The sequence below is a fragment of the Lupinus angustifolius genome, chromosome LG12, assembly GCF_001865875.1.
Source record: "Lupinus angustifolius cultivar Tanjil chromosome LG12, LupAngTanjil_v1.0, whole genome shotgun sequence".
Taxonomy (NCBI): domain Eukaryota; kingdom Viridiplantae; phylum Streptophyta; class Magnoliopsida; order Fabales; family Fabaceae; genus Lupinus; species Lupinus angustifolius.
The window spans coordinates 16,190,916-16,208,398 of NC_032020.1; the positions used below are offsets into that span (position 1 = coordinate 16,190,916).

General features: G+C 31.5%; 2 protein-coding genes and 1 non-coding gene across 3 annotated transcripts; 1 reads left to right on the forward strand and 2 right to left on the reverse strand.

Moving 5' to 3' along the window:
* On the forward strand, positions 105-3,624 carry LOC109362324 (probable GTP diphosphokinase CRSH, chloroplastic). The gene is made up of 4 exons (XM_019608040.1): positions 105-566; positions 1,460-2,392; positions 2,642-2,926; positions 3,271-3,624. Exons 1-4 carry the CDS (start codon positions 198-200, stop codon positions 3,403-3,405), a joined length of 1,722 nt encoding a protein of 573 aa, XP_019463585.1. The 5' UTR covers positions 105-197; the 3' UTR covers positions 3,406-3,624.
* LOC109362325 (CBL-interacting serine/threonine-protein kinase 1-like) lies at positions 5,446-11,976 on the reverse strand. The gene is made up of 12 exons (XM_019608042.1): positions 11,456-11,976; positions 11,063-11,125; positions 7,794-7,865; positions 7,589-7,696; positions 7,424-7,504; positions 7,149-7,328; positions 6,753-6,965; positions 6,537-6,644; positions 6,280-6,396; positions 6,064-6,126; positions 5,894-5,968; positions 5,446-5,798 (listed from the first exon to the last, which is right to left on the reverse strand). The coding sequence occupies exons 1-12, from the start codon at positions 11,642-11,644 to the stop codon at positions 5,718-5,720; spliced, it is 1,350 nt and encodes a 449-aa protein (XP_019463587.1). The 5' UTR covers positions 11,645-11,976; the 3' UTR covers positions 5,446-5,717.
* TRNAR-UCU lies at positions 17,023-17,095 on the reverse strand. Its single transcript has one exon. It is a non-coding gene; the product is annotated as a tRNA-Arg (tRNA).

Sequence of the window (17,483 nt, forward strand, 5' to 3'; positions counted from 1 at the left end):
CAAATATTATCTAGATATAAAAAAAGTAGTATTATGGGAAAAGGAAAGTTAAGTAGGGCCCATGACATGGTGAGGAGATAACCAATGAAGAAGCAAAAGAAACGGTAAGACCCACATCGGCTCTGAACCACAAAATAATATTGTGACTCCATGGTCGAGGAACAGAACAACAAAGTTAGCTGAATCACTGAATTTGAATGGAGCTGTTCTCACACTTCCACTCTCTCGATTTCCCTCTACTCTATTCTCTCTCCAAACCCACTCTTTCAATTCCTATCACTCACTTACTCTATAGCCGCCGTCGCCGGAGCTCATTAGGCAGCTTCCAGTTGGCATGTGGCGGCGATGTGTCAGCGATGGCTGGAGGGAAGATGGTGATAGAGTTGGTGGGTGCTTTCAACGATCTGACGGAGAGGATGAACGTGTTATCTACAAGCTCTTCTCGTCTTCTTTTCAAGTCATTGAAGCTCTCTATTCCTATTTTGCAAAGTTCTCCTCTTTCACCTGATGGACGCTCTCCCCTTTCTAAAGCCTTATCTGTTGCTATGCTTCTCGCTGATCTCCAGGTTCATGCTTATCTTTTTTAATTGTTTATTGATATTCTTAATTATAGTATTAACCCAACCAATTATAGTATTATCTTTTTCATTTTCTAGATTAGTCTTAATTAATGAGAAGTTGATCCATACCATATAGGTTTGAGACATTGGCCCAGACCGGATAATTCAACCTTCAGTTTTTATCCGAGCTTAAGACCGGTTAGGTATAATAACATTAAGCACACATAATGGTTCCTACCTAGCTGGATTGAGGCTTTGTTGTTTTATTATTATGCTTCATCAAAATGTGTTTGTATAGGAGAGATGCTAACACACTTTTTTCACTATTCTCTTCAACACACTAAGATTTCATGGACTCGGTAAATAATATATGTCTGCTTTCTAATTAGTGGACTCCATATGAACTGCACACAATGATATAAAATGTATTGAAGAGAGTGTTAAAAATGATTCAGACTTTCTAAGGTGAATTTGTCTCTAAAGTGAGTGAATAAGGGTGTCTACCTTGATTTGATGAAGTACATTGTGATCTTAATTCGCAGCGAGGATAGACTATTATTAGCCCACTTTACAGAGGCAAGTTCATTTTAAAGTATCCAAAACCCATAAAAAAAGAGTGTGTTGTTAGCACTCCTCTTATATAGGATGCTGATGTGGAGTTATTTCTGTAAATTATCTCTTTGGGTGGTCTTCACACCTAGTGGAATAGGCTTGGCTGTTGTTATTCTTGGTGTATCACTTTAGGAGGTTGATATTTTGATTTGTATTCATATCAGTATCAGCGGATTAATTTAAAATTATGTCTTCATACACTTTACGTGTTGATTTTGTGACTAATATTTTTAGTAATCATTATTTCATTACTGTTTATTGTTTGTTTATAGTAAATATGATTGCAGATGGATGCCGAAGTGATCTCTGCTGGAATATTGAGGGAGGTGTTGGAGGCAGGTGAAGTAACTATGCATGAAATTCGGAATGAGATAGGTGTCGGTACTGCTCATTTGCTGCATGAGAGTTTGCGTGTAAACAACATTCCATCTACAATACAAGTTCTGGATGATGAGAATGCTGCTGCATTGAGAAAGTTCTGCCTCACTTACTATGACATTAGGGCCTTGATTTTAGACTTGGCATTGAAGCTTGACATGATGAGACATCTCCATTATCTTCCAAGATATCAGCAGCAAATCCATTCTCTACAAGTTATGAAAATACATGCTCCTCTAGCTCATGCAGTAGGAACTAACTATTTGTCACTGGAATTGGAAGATCTCTCATTTCAGTATCTGTTTCCTTACTCATATCTTTATGTTGATACGTGGTTACGAAGCCATGAGACAGGGGGCAGATCTCTTATTGATGTATATAAGGAACAGCTGCTCCAAACACTTAAAGCTGATGCTTTGCTCACTACACTGGTGGACAATATCTCAGTTAAAGGTCGCTACAAAAGTCGTTATAGTACAATGAAGAAGCTCTTGAAGGATGGTCGGAAGCCTGAAGATGTAAATGACGTGCTTGGGCTAAGAGTTATACTAAATCCTAAACCTGGTGATAATGCACTGGAAGATGGAGATAAAGCATGCTATAGAAGCCAACAAATCATCCAATCTTTGTGGAAAGAACTCCCTAATCGGACAAAAGACTATGTTGCCAGGCCGAAAGCAAATGGGTATAAGAGTTTACATATGGCAGTAGATGTAAGTGAGAATGGTAGGGCTAGACCATTGATGGAAATACAGATAAGAACAACTCAGATGGACCGGTTAGCTGTTGGTGGAGCAGCATCCCACTCATTGTACAAGGCTGGCCTTACTGATCCAGAAGAGGTCAGTGTCCTCAAAATATACAAATTAAATGATCCCCCCTTCTGTCCATATAAGTATAAAACCAAATTAAAAGCAACACCATCTTTACATATCTAAAAACTAAATCAGCAACTACACTTGGAGTCATCTAACTTGTTTCTACTTATTCATGTCTGTCCTGTGAGGAAAACTTGTCGAAATCTATTTAACATTTTTGTCACAAGACAAGATAGAAGGAAATTGACATTTTTTTTAATTGTTGATGCTCAGGCAAAGCGTTTAAAGACCATCATGCTGGCTGCAGCTGAACTGGCTGCTCTGCGCCTTAAAGATTTTCCAAGCGCAAATCATAAAGGAATTGAGATTGACCAGAGGGATAGAGTATTTCGCCTTCTTGACAAGAATGGAGATGGTAAAATCAGCATTGAGGAACTCACAGAGGTGATGGAGGAGCTTGGTGCACCGGGAGAAGATGCTCGAGAGATGATGCAACTCCTTGATTCAAATAGTGATGGATCCCTGAGCTCTGATGAATTCGAAATGTTCCAAAAACAGGTGATTTGATGTCTTGTTACAGAATAGTGTTTTATTTTTTTATTTGCATCTTCATGCCTTCTTAGGTTGTTCTTAATATCCAACTATATGTTCATGGAGAACTTTCAGGCATTGCAGATTGATACTTTGGTGCCTGAATCTATTCCCAGCTTTCATAATTGGTTGAAACTAACTTATTTTGATTTGGATGCCTCAGTTTATGATAGGCTTCCGGTTGGGAACTTTTAAATCTTTTGTAATGAAGATTTGTCTTTATACAATAGATAACAACTTGTTATTGCAATATATGCTAAAATATCATGTCTCATGAATTGTAACCTTTTGTTGTTAATTTGACTTTGTAGGTTGAGTTGGTGCGTAATTTAGAAGTCCGTGATGATCAATACAAGAAAATATTGGATGAGAAGCTTCATATGGCAGATGAGTGTGGTTTAATTCAAGTATATAGTAAGGAGTTTGGCAACAGGCTTGCAAGTTAGTGCTGCATTTTACACCACTTGTTGTAAAGGTGCCTACCATGCTCTCTTCATGTCCCTTCAACCTATCCTTAAACTAAGTGAAAATGGTCATTAAAAGCTAGAGCAATTTGTAAGTGATACATTTTCCATGTATATTAATGGCAGTGTGAAATCCTATCTGTCCAGAAATTGTGACCTATTGGAGGTAACATACCACTCCAGGAGACAAATTGTGACCTATTTGTCTGTGAGGATGCACAAGGAATAACTTTTTCTTAGAATCAGCAATGGATCCAGAAATTTTAAGCAGTGGGGTATGCACATAAATTTATAAATTTGGTTTTCAGAAGAGAAAAAATGAAGATAAAGGCTAGAGAACCATGAATTATACTTATGGAGGATCCTCAAACATTCAATTTCCTTATTTTTCTCATCCAAAAATCAACTCAATGTTTCAAACAATCCTTAAAAAATAAATATTATTTAGATAATGTGGAAATTTACATACAGTATATAAATAATCAAGAAAATTGGAAACAGGGGAAGTTGCCTTCATAACTCATGGTTGGGATCATCCTTTTATTTGGGCTTTTGTACTTTTGATTATTTGGAGAAAAAACTTAACTAAGGGCCCTTTTGTTTAGCCTCAGAAAGAAAATAATTTTCCATAACTGACATAAACAAAAATTCCACCGGCCAGTGGCACGTGTTTCTCGGATTGTCATTGTTGATGTCAGTCACAGGTAAAGATGCTGTTGTGCTTTATTTTCATTTTCTTCCTTTTCCAACTTTTGGAGGTGTTGGATTTAATGGGTTGACTTTTCACTTTACTGACCTCTTCTGCTTCGTTGAAATTTGAAAATATACATAGTTTTTTGAATCCTTTTACATCACTAATTCTAATTTTGTTGTCTCGTTTAGAGCATGGTAGAATATAAAAGAATTTGCATGTGTCAACTTTTGATTTTTTTTATGGTATTAGCTGTCAATTATGAATGATGTTGCTATATATTCTTAGTTTGGGTAACCTAAACTTTTTACAAAAACCCCGAGTCTTTGTTGACTTCAAGAATGAATGATGTGATAATGATAGTAAATGAAAAGCACGTGATTAATTAAATAAGCATGTAAATACTGGCATACTCAATAATGCCAGAAGGCCATTTCATGTTTAAGTCAAATTTACAAACCAGAACTATTTGAGAATGAATTTTAACAATCATGTTTTACAATAAATCATGATAGATTTTTATATTTTGATCATTTATCTTTACATACATGCTATCATAAACTTATGTAATAGAAACAAAATGACAACTTGTAAGTTATTATAATCTCATTATTTAGTTGTTCAACTAATATTATTAAATTCAAATTTTGCTATCAACTCCATTCCACTATTTAATTACATCCCTGTATGAGCGGGTGAATAATATTGATTTATATAATTTTGATTTACTATTTATTTAAGAGAGAAAAAATGTGTGCATTGACTAAGTTTTATACATTGTATCATCCATCACTCATATTTAATCATTATACAAATGAATGATGTGTGATACATTATCTGTGTATAAATCTTAACACAAATAATACATAAATATTATACTCTTTATTTAATATAATATCTTAGTGATAATGTTGGGAGATTTATGATAAAATTAAAAATTGATATATATATATATTATTTATGTTTACATATACTATTCACATAGGCAATCCTACTAGAATTGAATATATGACAATTATGGATGCAAAGACCTCTCTCAAAAGGATTTAACAAAGATGCATATTCAAGGTTATTAGAATCTAAATATCAATAAAGTAGAATCATCTATCAATTATGTCAACTACTTCACATGGTACATACTTTTTGAGACTGCAATGACCACTTCATTATATAAGATTTTGGATCAAAATTTGATATCAATTAAGTAGATCACATGTCTATTAAAGAAGACACACCCGTATTTTAATACATTTAAACTAACACAATTACCATTAGTAATTGATATTTTCAATTGAGTATTTAACATAAAATACTAGCTAATATACATTAACTGCTAATTTCAAAATTGGTGCTATCATCTTATATCCAATAAACATGACTACATGCATTTCACCGATTCTTTAATCAGTTTAATGACAATAGTCACAATACATATTAGGCATGGTGGATGCTACTATCATTCGGCTACTTGCTCCATCAAGAACAGTTTATATGGATGAAACAGAAGATATTTAGATAATATACAATTCTACATGCATAGTTATATTGTATTTATAGGAATACATATATAACTATCTAACTCGAGCAAAACATTATATGTCTTCTAATTCACTTGTGACCCTGAGCTTACTACCTCCATATGATTTGGGGGAACACCCAAATCATTTGATAACCTCTTGCATAACTGCATCACATGAAGAAAACATAGTTATATATATATATATACACACACATCTATGTCTCTGATTTTAGAATATAATTAGGGCAGTGTATATATACCTGTCTATATATTGATGCATCTCCATAGGACTTCCTTAATTCTACTACATACAATGATGGGCTTATTTCGAACACCTGTAATATTATCAACTGAAGTTAGTGTTGCTACCTCAGCAGAATTAAAAGACATCACTCACATCAGTTTATGAAGATTAAGGTAAATTAATTACCTCTGTTGCCACTGAGAGGCAACCTAGACTTTTATGCGTCTTGTTCTCTAGTATCACTTTCAACTGAAATAATTAAGGATGTTATAGTGAGTGACATTGTAGGTAAACTAATATTTAGTTTATATTTTCAGGTTTTGTTTGGAAATATAAGTAGGTTAAACAAATATGATTAAGCAATTATCAATATATATATATATATATATATATAGTACTAACCTTGCCATTTTTATTCCGGATTCTAAATCCCATTTCTGTCACAGTATCCTCAATCCTCTCGATCAGATCTTTAGCTGAAAGGTTAGATGTAAATCTTATGTTCCTTTCAGAGACATCCTGGAACACAAAGCATGTTGTGCATGTAAGTGAGTGAAATTTATCCTTTGGGAGAGGGGTGGTGAATATTGTCCAATGGCACAAGAAAATTATGCTCAAAGCCTCAAACTATATAAAACAAGTTAAGTTTCCATTCTCACCTCTTTCTCAAAAAAGTTAGAGAGGTCTAGGCATGAAGACATCCCTATTAACTGAAATGCATTGATAAGAGTTGGTGATGTGAGACTCCTCTCTTCTGCATCATGCGGCTATTACCAGGAGAATATGGTTTTGGGTTACTACTAATAAATAAAGAATGAAAAGGGGAAGAAGGTGGTGGAATAGATGTAGCATCAATTAAGTGTTCAAAATTATACCACTTCATTGATGGATAATGCTTCATTGTGAATATTTATATCCTCATCCTCATCATCATGGTTTGCTGGATTATAGTCCTCCTTGAACCATGGATCTTCTTTGATTTCGGAGATCGTTATCCTTGTTTTAGGATTGGGATCAAGAATTACCTTTATCATGTTTTGGGCACCCGATGATAGCCATTTTGGTATCTTAACATCTCCTTTAAAAATCTATGATCAATCCCTCAAAAGAAAAGATAAATAAAGAATTAATTTACAATTATAAATGATCTTATATAATTGAACACAATAATATTGTTTAATATATATAGCGGACCTCATCCCTTGACATTTTTTGAAAACTACTATACTAACCATAGTGAACGGAGATAGTAGAGGGAAACATTTGAATACCTTTTGATAAAGAACCGCAAGATTTCTATCATCAAAAGGTAAGCGTCCTGTTAGGATAACGTACAAGATAACACCACATGACCATACATCTGATGTTGCACCATCATAACCCTTATTAGCCAAAATCTCTGGTGCAACATAATTGGGACTTCCACAAGTTGTATGCAGCAACCCGTCATTCTGAAGTATTTCATATAATTATCATTAGTCAATAACCAACCACAATGATATACTTTACATTGAGGTCATGTGGTTCAAAGAATATATATTCTTACCCTAAAATGTTGGGGTAAAGCACTAAGGCCAAAATCTGATATCTTTATGTTCCCTTTGCTATCCACAAGTACATTCTCAAGCTGGAAGAAAACGCATCATATGCGTATCAAAATGCAATTCATGTATAAATAGTGTAACAGTTCTTAAGACGAATGAGTTAGAACCTTGAGATCTCTGTGAAAGACACCTTTATTGTGGCAGTAACTAACACCATCAATCAACTGTTGGAACAATTTTCTCCCCTCCGGTTCGTTAAGTTTACCCTTTGATGCCTATGTATGAATACAAGTAGAAGTAGTGGGTCATTTTAATACATAAAATTGAATTATATAGATTGCATGCGAAAAATAGCAAGTAGGATGTCCCCACAATTTTGTAAAATAACTCCCCTCCAGTCACGTACTCAAGCACCATGGAGATTTTTGTTTTGCTAGCTAACACCTGCGATAGTTGCAAATATGGATTGTAATAAGAAACATAAATGATAAGATGCACATGCGGTCTCTGCAAATGCAATAATAATCACTTTATTGCTGATTATATCTGTCAAGGGCCTATCTATATTTCTATCCTCAGCAAACATGAGAAACCATAAATATAACATGGGAAAAAATTACAGTAGCTGAGCCCACTGGTTGGTTGAAGGACATTCAGCATTAAAATATTATTAATAATGTATATATATAATTATAATTATTGATTTTGAACTGTATAATGATTTTTCCATTCATGGTTTATCTTTTTTCATAATGATGATTAAATTATGAGTGGATTCTCAAGTACTAAATAATTTGAAAATATATATTTTATACATAGTGGAGTCTCCTATATTGATACTGATACATATACTCACATGAAAGAAAGAATATTTTCCAACCAAAAAGGCAGTGATGGCAACGAGACTAGAATACTAGATGATTGATGTGCGGAGCCCACCAACAACTACATACAAATCATTATTACTGTCAAATTGACGTATCTAATGTTTTCCACTAAACTTTAGCATCATCTCACACGGATGATCCTCCTCATCACCTGATACAGGACATTATTTCTGATCATAAATAAATCTCTCCCTGATTGCCCCATATCATCAAAATTTCAATAAAAAATAAAGAAACAAAAGTCACTGTTCACCCTATGTCCAACAAGTCACGTGTCATTTAATTGCTGAAAAATCAGAATTTCAGTATATCAGATGATGGGGCTGCCGCATAATAATTTTGTCTACATGTCTGCCTAATTAAATTTCTAAATATATTTTATGTTGGTATGATTTTTTTGATTAAGTACCACATTTTCATTCAATGGGATAACAAAGACATAGTTGAAAATAGGTAATCTCTATTACATAATATGGACTGTCTATCCAAGATAATTATATCTTCATATATTTAGTCAAATAATTTTCTCCAAATAATATAAGGTATAATTTTTATACTATCAATACATATATCTTTTTATTATAATATAAAATATTATTATTTTATATGTTTATAGTTTTTTTTTTTTAATTAAGTAACATTTTTCATGAGACAAAAAAAGATAACAGGAACACGGTTGAGAACAACAACAAAAATTCCATCTCAAAAGGAGTCCTCTATCCCAAGATATAATTCACGTACCCACTTCTTCAAAATAAAATTCTTATCAAACACAAACAAATCACAAAAGGGACACAACTGAACTGAACATGCATCCATATATTAAAGATGGAATAATAGGCTTGTATCTTCACTTTATCTCTATGAATATAAATTATTATGTTATTTGAGAGGGGAAAAGCAGGTTTTTCAGTTAGAACCTAAATTGGCTCATGTTCGATTTGCACATTAGACTAATATGCATAATTTTGAATCAAATTTAAGTATAAATTCACTAACCAAATATAATAATTTTAATCTTTAAACGAAAAGGTTGCAACGGTGGAGTCATGGCCGCTTGAGGTTTTTTGTTCATTCCCGAACACCGTTGCGACCAAAACCACCACCACCGCTTCTTCACAACCTCCACATGTTCCAAAAGAATGTCGAAAAATCTGAATCATTCAATGAAAAAAAGAATGTCGAAAAATCTGCAGAAAAGAATGTCGAAAAATCTGAATCATTCAATGAAAAAAATCCAAAATAGGAGTCAACAAACTAGATCGATCATTCCCCAAAGTCTTTCGATCTGAAAACTTCAAAGTTATAGCCACCATATATCACATTCATCCGCGGCAACCGCCGTCGACAACTTCGCAGGTATGAAGAAGAATACGAGGAAGTTAGCGCTACAAATTTTCGTAAATGCCGTTTACGAGGTTAGTGGTGGTGATAGAATATGGGGAAAATTTGGAATTGCATAAGATACAGTGAAAACATTTTATCTAAAAACTATTAATCTGGGAAACATTTTTTCTTTACATGTGACATGTATGCTTTCTTTTCATAGGAGAATCATCAAAACGAAGTTAGAGATGTAGTGTGTACAACAAGGTTTGTCTTTATTGATAAAAAAGGACAAATATTTATTATGGGTAGAAAACTATATTTTTAATTGAAATTTTGATGAGTTAAGTCCAGAGTAGCTAGGAGGGCCTAATTAAGGGAGTAGAGAACTATATTTTAAATAATGGTTGGTATTTTTATTCTCTTCTACTATTAAAAAGAAAACAATCCATTGCATATTTGGGTTTAGATTCTTGAGAATGTCTTGGGATTTTTCCAAGGATGTTGTCCTGATACGAGAAATGGGGGCTCTGTCCTGGAATTGGTGGCAATAATAATAATAATAATAATAAAAAATCCGTAACAGTGCTACGCGATTCTGTAAAGCGTTAGAGAGAATATATCCATGATAATCCATCCAAAGAAGTACTTCCATCATTGGATTTGCATCTACCCAAATGGTTACATGCATGTTGGGAGGATGAGACTGGCTAAGGTGGTCCGATCACTTATCCTACTTCAAAAAAGTTTTGGATTATAGTCTTAATTGCATGAGATGTTAAACCACTTGAATCCAAAGAAGTTTCGTTTGACCTTGTTAAACTCAATTAAATTAGAATAATTCAGAAAGTGAGCAATATACTTTACTTAAAATTTTAAATTTTTTGGAACACTAGTATAATATTTCACTTTACTGGGTCGTCCAAAAAATGATGGAGACATATTATTTTAGTATAATTATACATAATTATATAAAATTATATATTTATATATAATTATTAATAATATAAATAGTTTAAAATTTGTGCACCGACAGTGTAAGCTCATCATCCACCATTGATTTGTATTACTTTTGTTTGAGAGTGAATGATGGTTAATAAATCAATGTTGGATGATTGATTGACAGTGTATAAAACATTTATACTGTCAGTGTATACATATTAAATCATAATATAAAATCATTGGATCCAACTTAACAGTTTAATTATTTAACTTAATACCACAACTCTTCCAATTTAATGTCCTATTCTAGTTTAGTAATTTGCAGGTGGTCCAAAAGTAATTAGTAAAAAAACTGTGCAGGTAATAAATTAGAGAGAAATCCTACTAATGGTTAGGTGCAACAAAATTAATATTTCCTTACCCCTTTAGTAATAGAATACTATATGACAAGTCGAACAAAAAGGGGTGAGAATGATGGTACTATACCTCGTGTAACCTAACAACATTTGGGTGTTTGAGGAGTTTCAAGGATGCTATCTCTCTCTTTATCTGCAGTTATCACAATCACCACTACAATTAGACACATTGGTCCACCATATGGGTTTTGGAGTTAACATCACGGTAATAACAGAGAAAATGCGTTAGTTTCAAACAATATATATTAAGGAGTTAAAGAACCAATATATTGCAAATGGACATAAACAGGGTACTTTAAATTGCTATAAATAAGTAACCACAACATTGCAAATTTAATAGCATCCATGGCTACATCGGAAATTGTTCACAAATGCATAATCAAAATCAAAACTGCAACCAAATTTGAAACTGAGAAGAGGCATGGTTAATAAACTGTAAACTTTGAGAAATTGAGAAACAAACCTGATCAGTAGTATTGAGATCAATGATCTTCTTCTTCTCAAGAATCTTAACAGCAAAAGGTTGACCAGAATCGGTGTTCCTGGCAAACTTGACTTTTCCAAAATTGCCCTCACCTAGAGTCCTACCTAACTCATATTTTCCAACTCCCATTCTTTTTTGACCTTCCTTGTCAAGGTTCACAATCACCATTCACAAACTTCCTATATCTTCTTTTCCCTTAACTTCTCTTCCTCACGCCAAACTTGTTTCTATAACCTTAAAACAGATCAGGTTCACCAATAAAGCAAACACGACAAACTCATTGTAACTGTGACAATTTTGTGTACTAGCTTATTTGTTTTTATTACGTGTAACTGTGTAAGTAATGGGGTAACTCTTGCCACAACAATTGAACCGGTTTTGGAATAAAATGAAAGAAACGTAACGAGGTTTGAAAACACGGAAAAATCAATGAAGGTTTGGAATAAGAAAAATGGGGAGTAGAAATGGATGAAGATGAAGAAGACCGTACAAGCATCTGTGCTTCTGAGTTTCTGCACAATGCCCTTTAAATCTTCAACTTCATACTAGCTACCCCACAGTTTTTTCTATATTAAAATAGTTTATTATGGAAATTTATTAATTAGAGTATTTTATTAATTAGAGTAGTGTCTATCCATAATTATTATATTATTTACCATTTATTTATACTATTTTATTATGTTTTTTTAGACTCCATTATTATTAAATATGATTGGTCGGTTGAATGATACAAATGCATGAGAGAGTACATTTTTTCACTCTAACATAATAGCACTGTATTTTAGTTTTTAAGTTGGATTAGTATTTTATTATTATAATCCAATTAGCGTATGAATTTTTCTTTTTTTAAGTTGGGTGGAGATCCAACACTTATTTAACAATGCACACTTTTAAATTCAATATATATTATCCAATCCATTTCCTTTCTCGTTTCAGTATTATAAGGGCAGTTGTTTTATCTCTCCATAATAAGGTGTATAATTATTATAAGGATGTTATTAATAAAATAATTATAAATAATATTACATTGGTATGTGTGATAATCTCTCTCAACAAGTATTGCTCACAAAAATAAAAACTTTAACATTTTAATCGATATGAGAATTGAGTAGAGTCTTACTCCGCTATGATGTGTAAATACAAATAAAAAATAATGTAATTTGACTCTTAATAAGAAATGGGGTTCCTTTGAATACTAATGAAAAGTATTACAAAGACACAAACTTTTCAAGAAACAACGATCATTTCTATTAATGAAGAGATAATGTATATTTCTTTTATTATTTTTAATAATGTTAAAAGTATAATTTCATTATAGTTAAATGGATAGATATCTCATTAAAAATTATATTTCTTGTATTTGCATTAATGATGAGGCTATTAACTCCTTTTGAATGTGCTTGTTTTCTAAGAAGGGTCATGGAGTAATCATGTTCTAACTGGGAAAAATCTATATCAGGGAATACATTTTATGAAAATATAGTTTATGAGCTGATATAAGAAGGTTATGAAAGATATTTTTTGCTGAACATGCTCCTTTTTTGCTGAACATGTATACATTAAACCAACTATTCTAATATATTATATGCAATAGTTTACAATAAAAAAAATACTAATTATCTTGCTTTCTTAACCAATGTCATAGAAAAAAGTAGTAAGAATCTTTCTTACAATCATTGCTTAATACATTACGTTTATTAAAATTATCAATATTATTTTTAGTTTCTAGGTCGTAGTATGAGTATTAAGTTATGGGATTATAAGACAAAGAGACAAGTAAAAAAAGAGTAAAATACTTTCAAGACCATGAAGAAAACTCCTAAAGTGACATCAAAAATATCAGAAATAAAGTATTTCCTAAATCTTTCCTTATTGATCAAATGCTTTACTTTTTATAAACAAATTAATTATTTCGATAAAGGTTAATTATAATTTAAACAATTAATTAGAAACAAATATTTCCTTATTGAAGTTATATAATTTTTATAAAATCTTAATTCTATTTTTTATTATTAAATATGACATATCATCATAGATAATAAATAATTATTTTTATAAGCTCCTATGAAACGATGAAACCTACTCAACCTCTAACAAATTTTCTACTCAAAATATCATGTTTTTTAAAATTGGATCGGATTAGTCAAAAAATCGTCCATGTGACTAATAATCTATGTTACCATCTGAATTGGTGTTGAACAAGTGGAACTGGTTAATAGCCAATTAAAATGGTGGTCCAGGGCTACAAGCCTACAACCACTTTAAAGCTATTGTGGGAAGTTTAGATGTGACCATTGAGTATGAAGAATAATCATAATTTGTTGTTTTGTTGTTTTTACTACTGCCATTGCTATTTTTTATTGACATTGTTGTGCTACTATTATCATCTTGTCTTGTTTTTGTTGTTAAAATTGTTATTGTTCAGTGAATACTTCCTTATAAATTTCTACTTTGTACATTTTCAAATAAATAAAAATTATTTCTAGTATTCGAAAATCAGGAATGTGACTTAAAATAACATTTGTTATAACTTATATAAATGTTAAAAATAATGATTCATATTTAATAATTTTTTAGATTATTTTGAGTTTCCTCAATGTTTCAATATCAAATTAGTATATATACAAATTTTGATAGACCCAAATAATAGTCTTTTAATTTTTTACAAAAAGGCCAAATCTATTCACCTAAACGTACCAAGTGTTGTCGTGGCCGTAAAGGAGTCTGTCCTCTCAATAAAAACGTGTATAGCTTTTTATATGATAATGATCTTCATTATTAACAAAGAGATAAGTATCATACAATAATACACAAAAATAATATAATAATATTTTTATTATTTTATTTATTATGAAATTATAATTTTATTATTGAAAATATAAGTAAAAACAACAGCATACCTTTCAATTAAATTCTTGTTTCTCTATATATGCTTTAACATTCTTCAAGTTATACGTTCGTTTAAACTGATTTTTGTTAGGAACGTCTTACACATGTTTAAAATTGTCAATGAAGATAACTAGAGCCGGAAACGAGTCGAACTAAGCTGAACTGAGTCGAACCAGAGTTCAGCTCAGGTCAGTTCGATAAGGATTGGTTCAGTTTGAAATTCGACTCGAGTTCGATACAAGTTATTTTTTAAGTTTGAGTTCGGCTCGATTAAAGTTCGAGAACTGTCCAGCTTAGTTCGAATTGGTTCATTAACTCAAATAATTAATTACTTTTAAAGAAATATTATTTTTATATATAAATATAACCTTTATATATAATAACAATAAATATAAAAAACAATGCATATATAATAATAAATATAAAAATTAGTTTATATATATATCAAGCTAACTCATAAATCTAACGAGCCGAACCATATTTAACTGAAGTTCGGCTCGTTTATTTAAAAAACTCAATTTCCAGCTCAAATTCGACTTATTTGGTTTATGAACTAAGTTTTTTAAGCTAAATAACGAATCAAGTTTCAAACGAATACCAAGTTGATTCGATTCGGATAACTACAAAATTTTCTATTTCTCTTGTTTATCAAGCAAGTGCCCTTGTTTGAAATACAATTTTGTCTAAAAAAGTACATTATTGAAAATAATAAGAATACACACCCATTAATTTGGCTATGCAGACTATTTTTTATTTTGCTCTGGTGATGATTAATTTGCCTGATTTCCTTTGAAAACACGAAGTGCATCGAGAACTTTTCATGTCAACTTGTCAAGGCATTATTGACAAAATAGGATGGAGGTTGACAAAAGAAGCAAGCAAATCAATATTCTGACCACATATTCACCCCAAAAATCGTGTGTTAGGTACTAAAGATTAGTATTGAATCAAATCTTGTGAGCATCACGTGTTTGTGTATTATGATACGAGTAAATTACACTGAAACTATATGAGTTTTAATGAAATTATACAAATTATTATTTATTTTTTTATTCTTACATAAACCTCTCATAGTTTTTATACTTTCATTACACTGACCACCCCTGCATAAAAAATAAGTGTAATTTTTTAAACAAAAAATGTGATAAATACAATTAAGTTAAACAAAACATGTTTTGTTTAACTTAATTACAAAATGCATCACCAATTCGAAAGAAATATTGTTTAAATCGCTCTTATAATATAGTGTAACGAACCAAAAATAATAAAGAAATATTGACTTATATATTATTTGGATCTATCTCATAATACATCATGTTTTGTTTAACTTAATTGTATTTATCACGTTTTTTTAAAGAGTACACTTATTTCTTATGCAGGGTGGTCAGCGTAATAAAAATATAAAAATAAATTATGGGAGATTTGTGTATGTATAAAAAAGTGATGGATAGTTTATGTAATTTCACTAAAACTCAGGGAGTATCAATGTAATTTACTCTTATCATATCCGGTGCACTGTCTGAATGGCTGCAGAACATGTGTTCACAATGTCTTGACCCATGTGCCACTTTAAAGTTTCTTCCCTAACAACATCATTGATATTTTGTTTTCTTCCCTAACAAAATCTTAATTAGTTGAGGCATTCATTCACACTTGACCCACACAGTGTCCTTACTTGCCTTCGCCACATTGGTACTCCTGATGAAGCGTATATGTAGTTATGTACCCCCACAAGTTCATCTTTATGTACCGTTTAAAATTTACTGAGAATGCATAATGTAATGAACTTTTATTCTTCACTCATCATTCATATATTATCACAATTAACTCTGAAATAAAAGTAATAAATAAATCATTAATGATATATTGACTACATATAAATTTTTAATAGATATTACATTCAGTCAATAAGATATTAGTAAAAACTCTAATAAAACCTAATTATGCTTTTTGGAAGTTGGAACTTTCGATGTTTACTACCAACATCTACGACCATGCATGTGTTCAAATATTTGACTAGCAAAGCCAATGTGGTAGATAGTCAGTTTCTTCAACTAAATGTTTGATTTCAATCATGTGTACAAAACAATAAAATATTTTATTGAAATAAATAAATTTCATCTTAGTTATCTCTACCTTTAAGGAAATTACATGTCCCATACCTAGATGTACTTACGAAACAGTGGTGAAGTTAAAGTGCGTAATGGTAGTTTCATGGCACCTATGAAGATTTTGTACACTGAATAAGATGAGTACCTTTATTTTTTAACAAATATTATTTGTATAGAAAATATGACTACATGAAATGTCACAAAATGTTGTATATGTTAGTTAGAGAAAGTAATAAGGCGTCAACTTGGCAGAATGGCAGCATTTGTCCTTTTTCTTGTATTTATCTACTATCGGAATTGAAAGAGAAATATAGCAAACGGCAGCTTCTTCTATTATTGTTTTTTTACCTCTTTTATTATATATAATGGTAGATGATGTGTTAACAGTGTAAAAAAATTTACATGGTCAATACATAGATTTTAAACTTTTTGTGTAATAACTATGCTATCCGGATGAGATCACTATTAAATATAAGGGAACAGCCCTTAGAATTGAATTAAATAAAATAAGCACATTATTCTACCTAAAAAAACAAAAAATATTGACACGCCCAGTGGGACTCGAACCCACAATCGCTTGATTAGAAGTCAAGCGCCTTATCCATTAGGCCATGGGCGCCATATGCTTAAATCCATTAATCAAGATATATAATACATATCATTAATAGCTGTTAAAGTTAAGCCAACAATCCCATTTGGGCCAAAAAATAAAAGAGAAGCCTCAATTGCGATACCTTGGCATGTAGACATGTTTAGTGACATTAATTATCAACATTTTCTAAAGGCTAATTGATTTTAGCTGCAACCACATTTGCTAGTCTATCCAATTATAAATGGAAAATATTAACTCCATTAGAGACAAGTATTTTGCAAATAGAGCTCTTAGGTTTAAAATTCAAGGCAATCATGCTTTTTATCTCTAAATCTTTGAATCTATTTAGTTCCTTTGAAACAAAATGAATAGTAAGTTTGGAGCCATTTAATGTGCTGATTAACTCTAAATATTA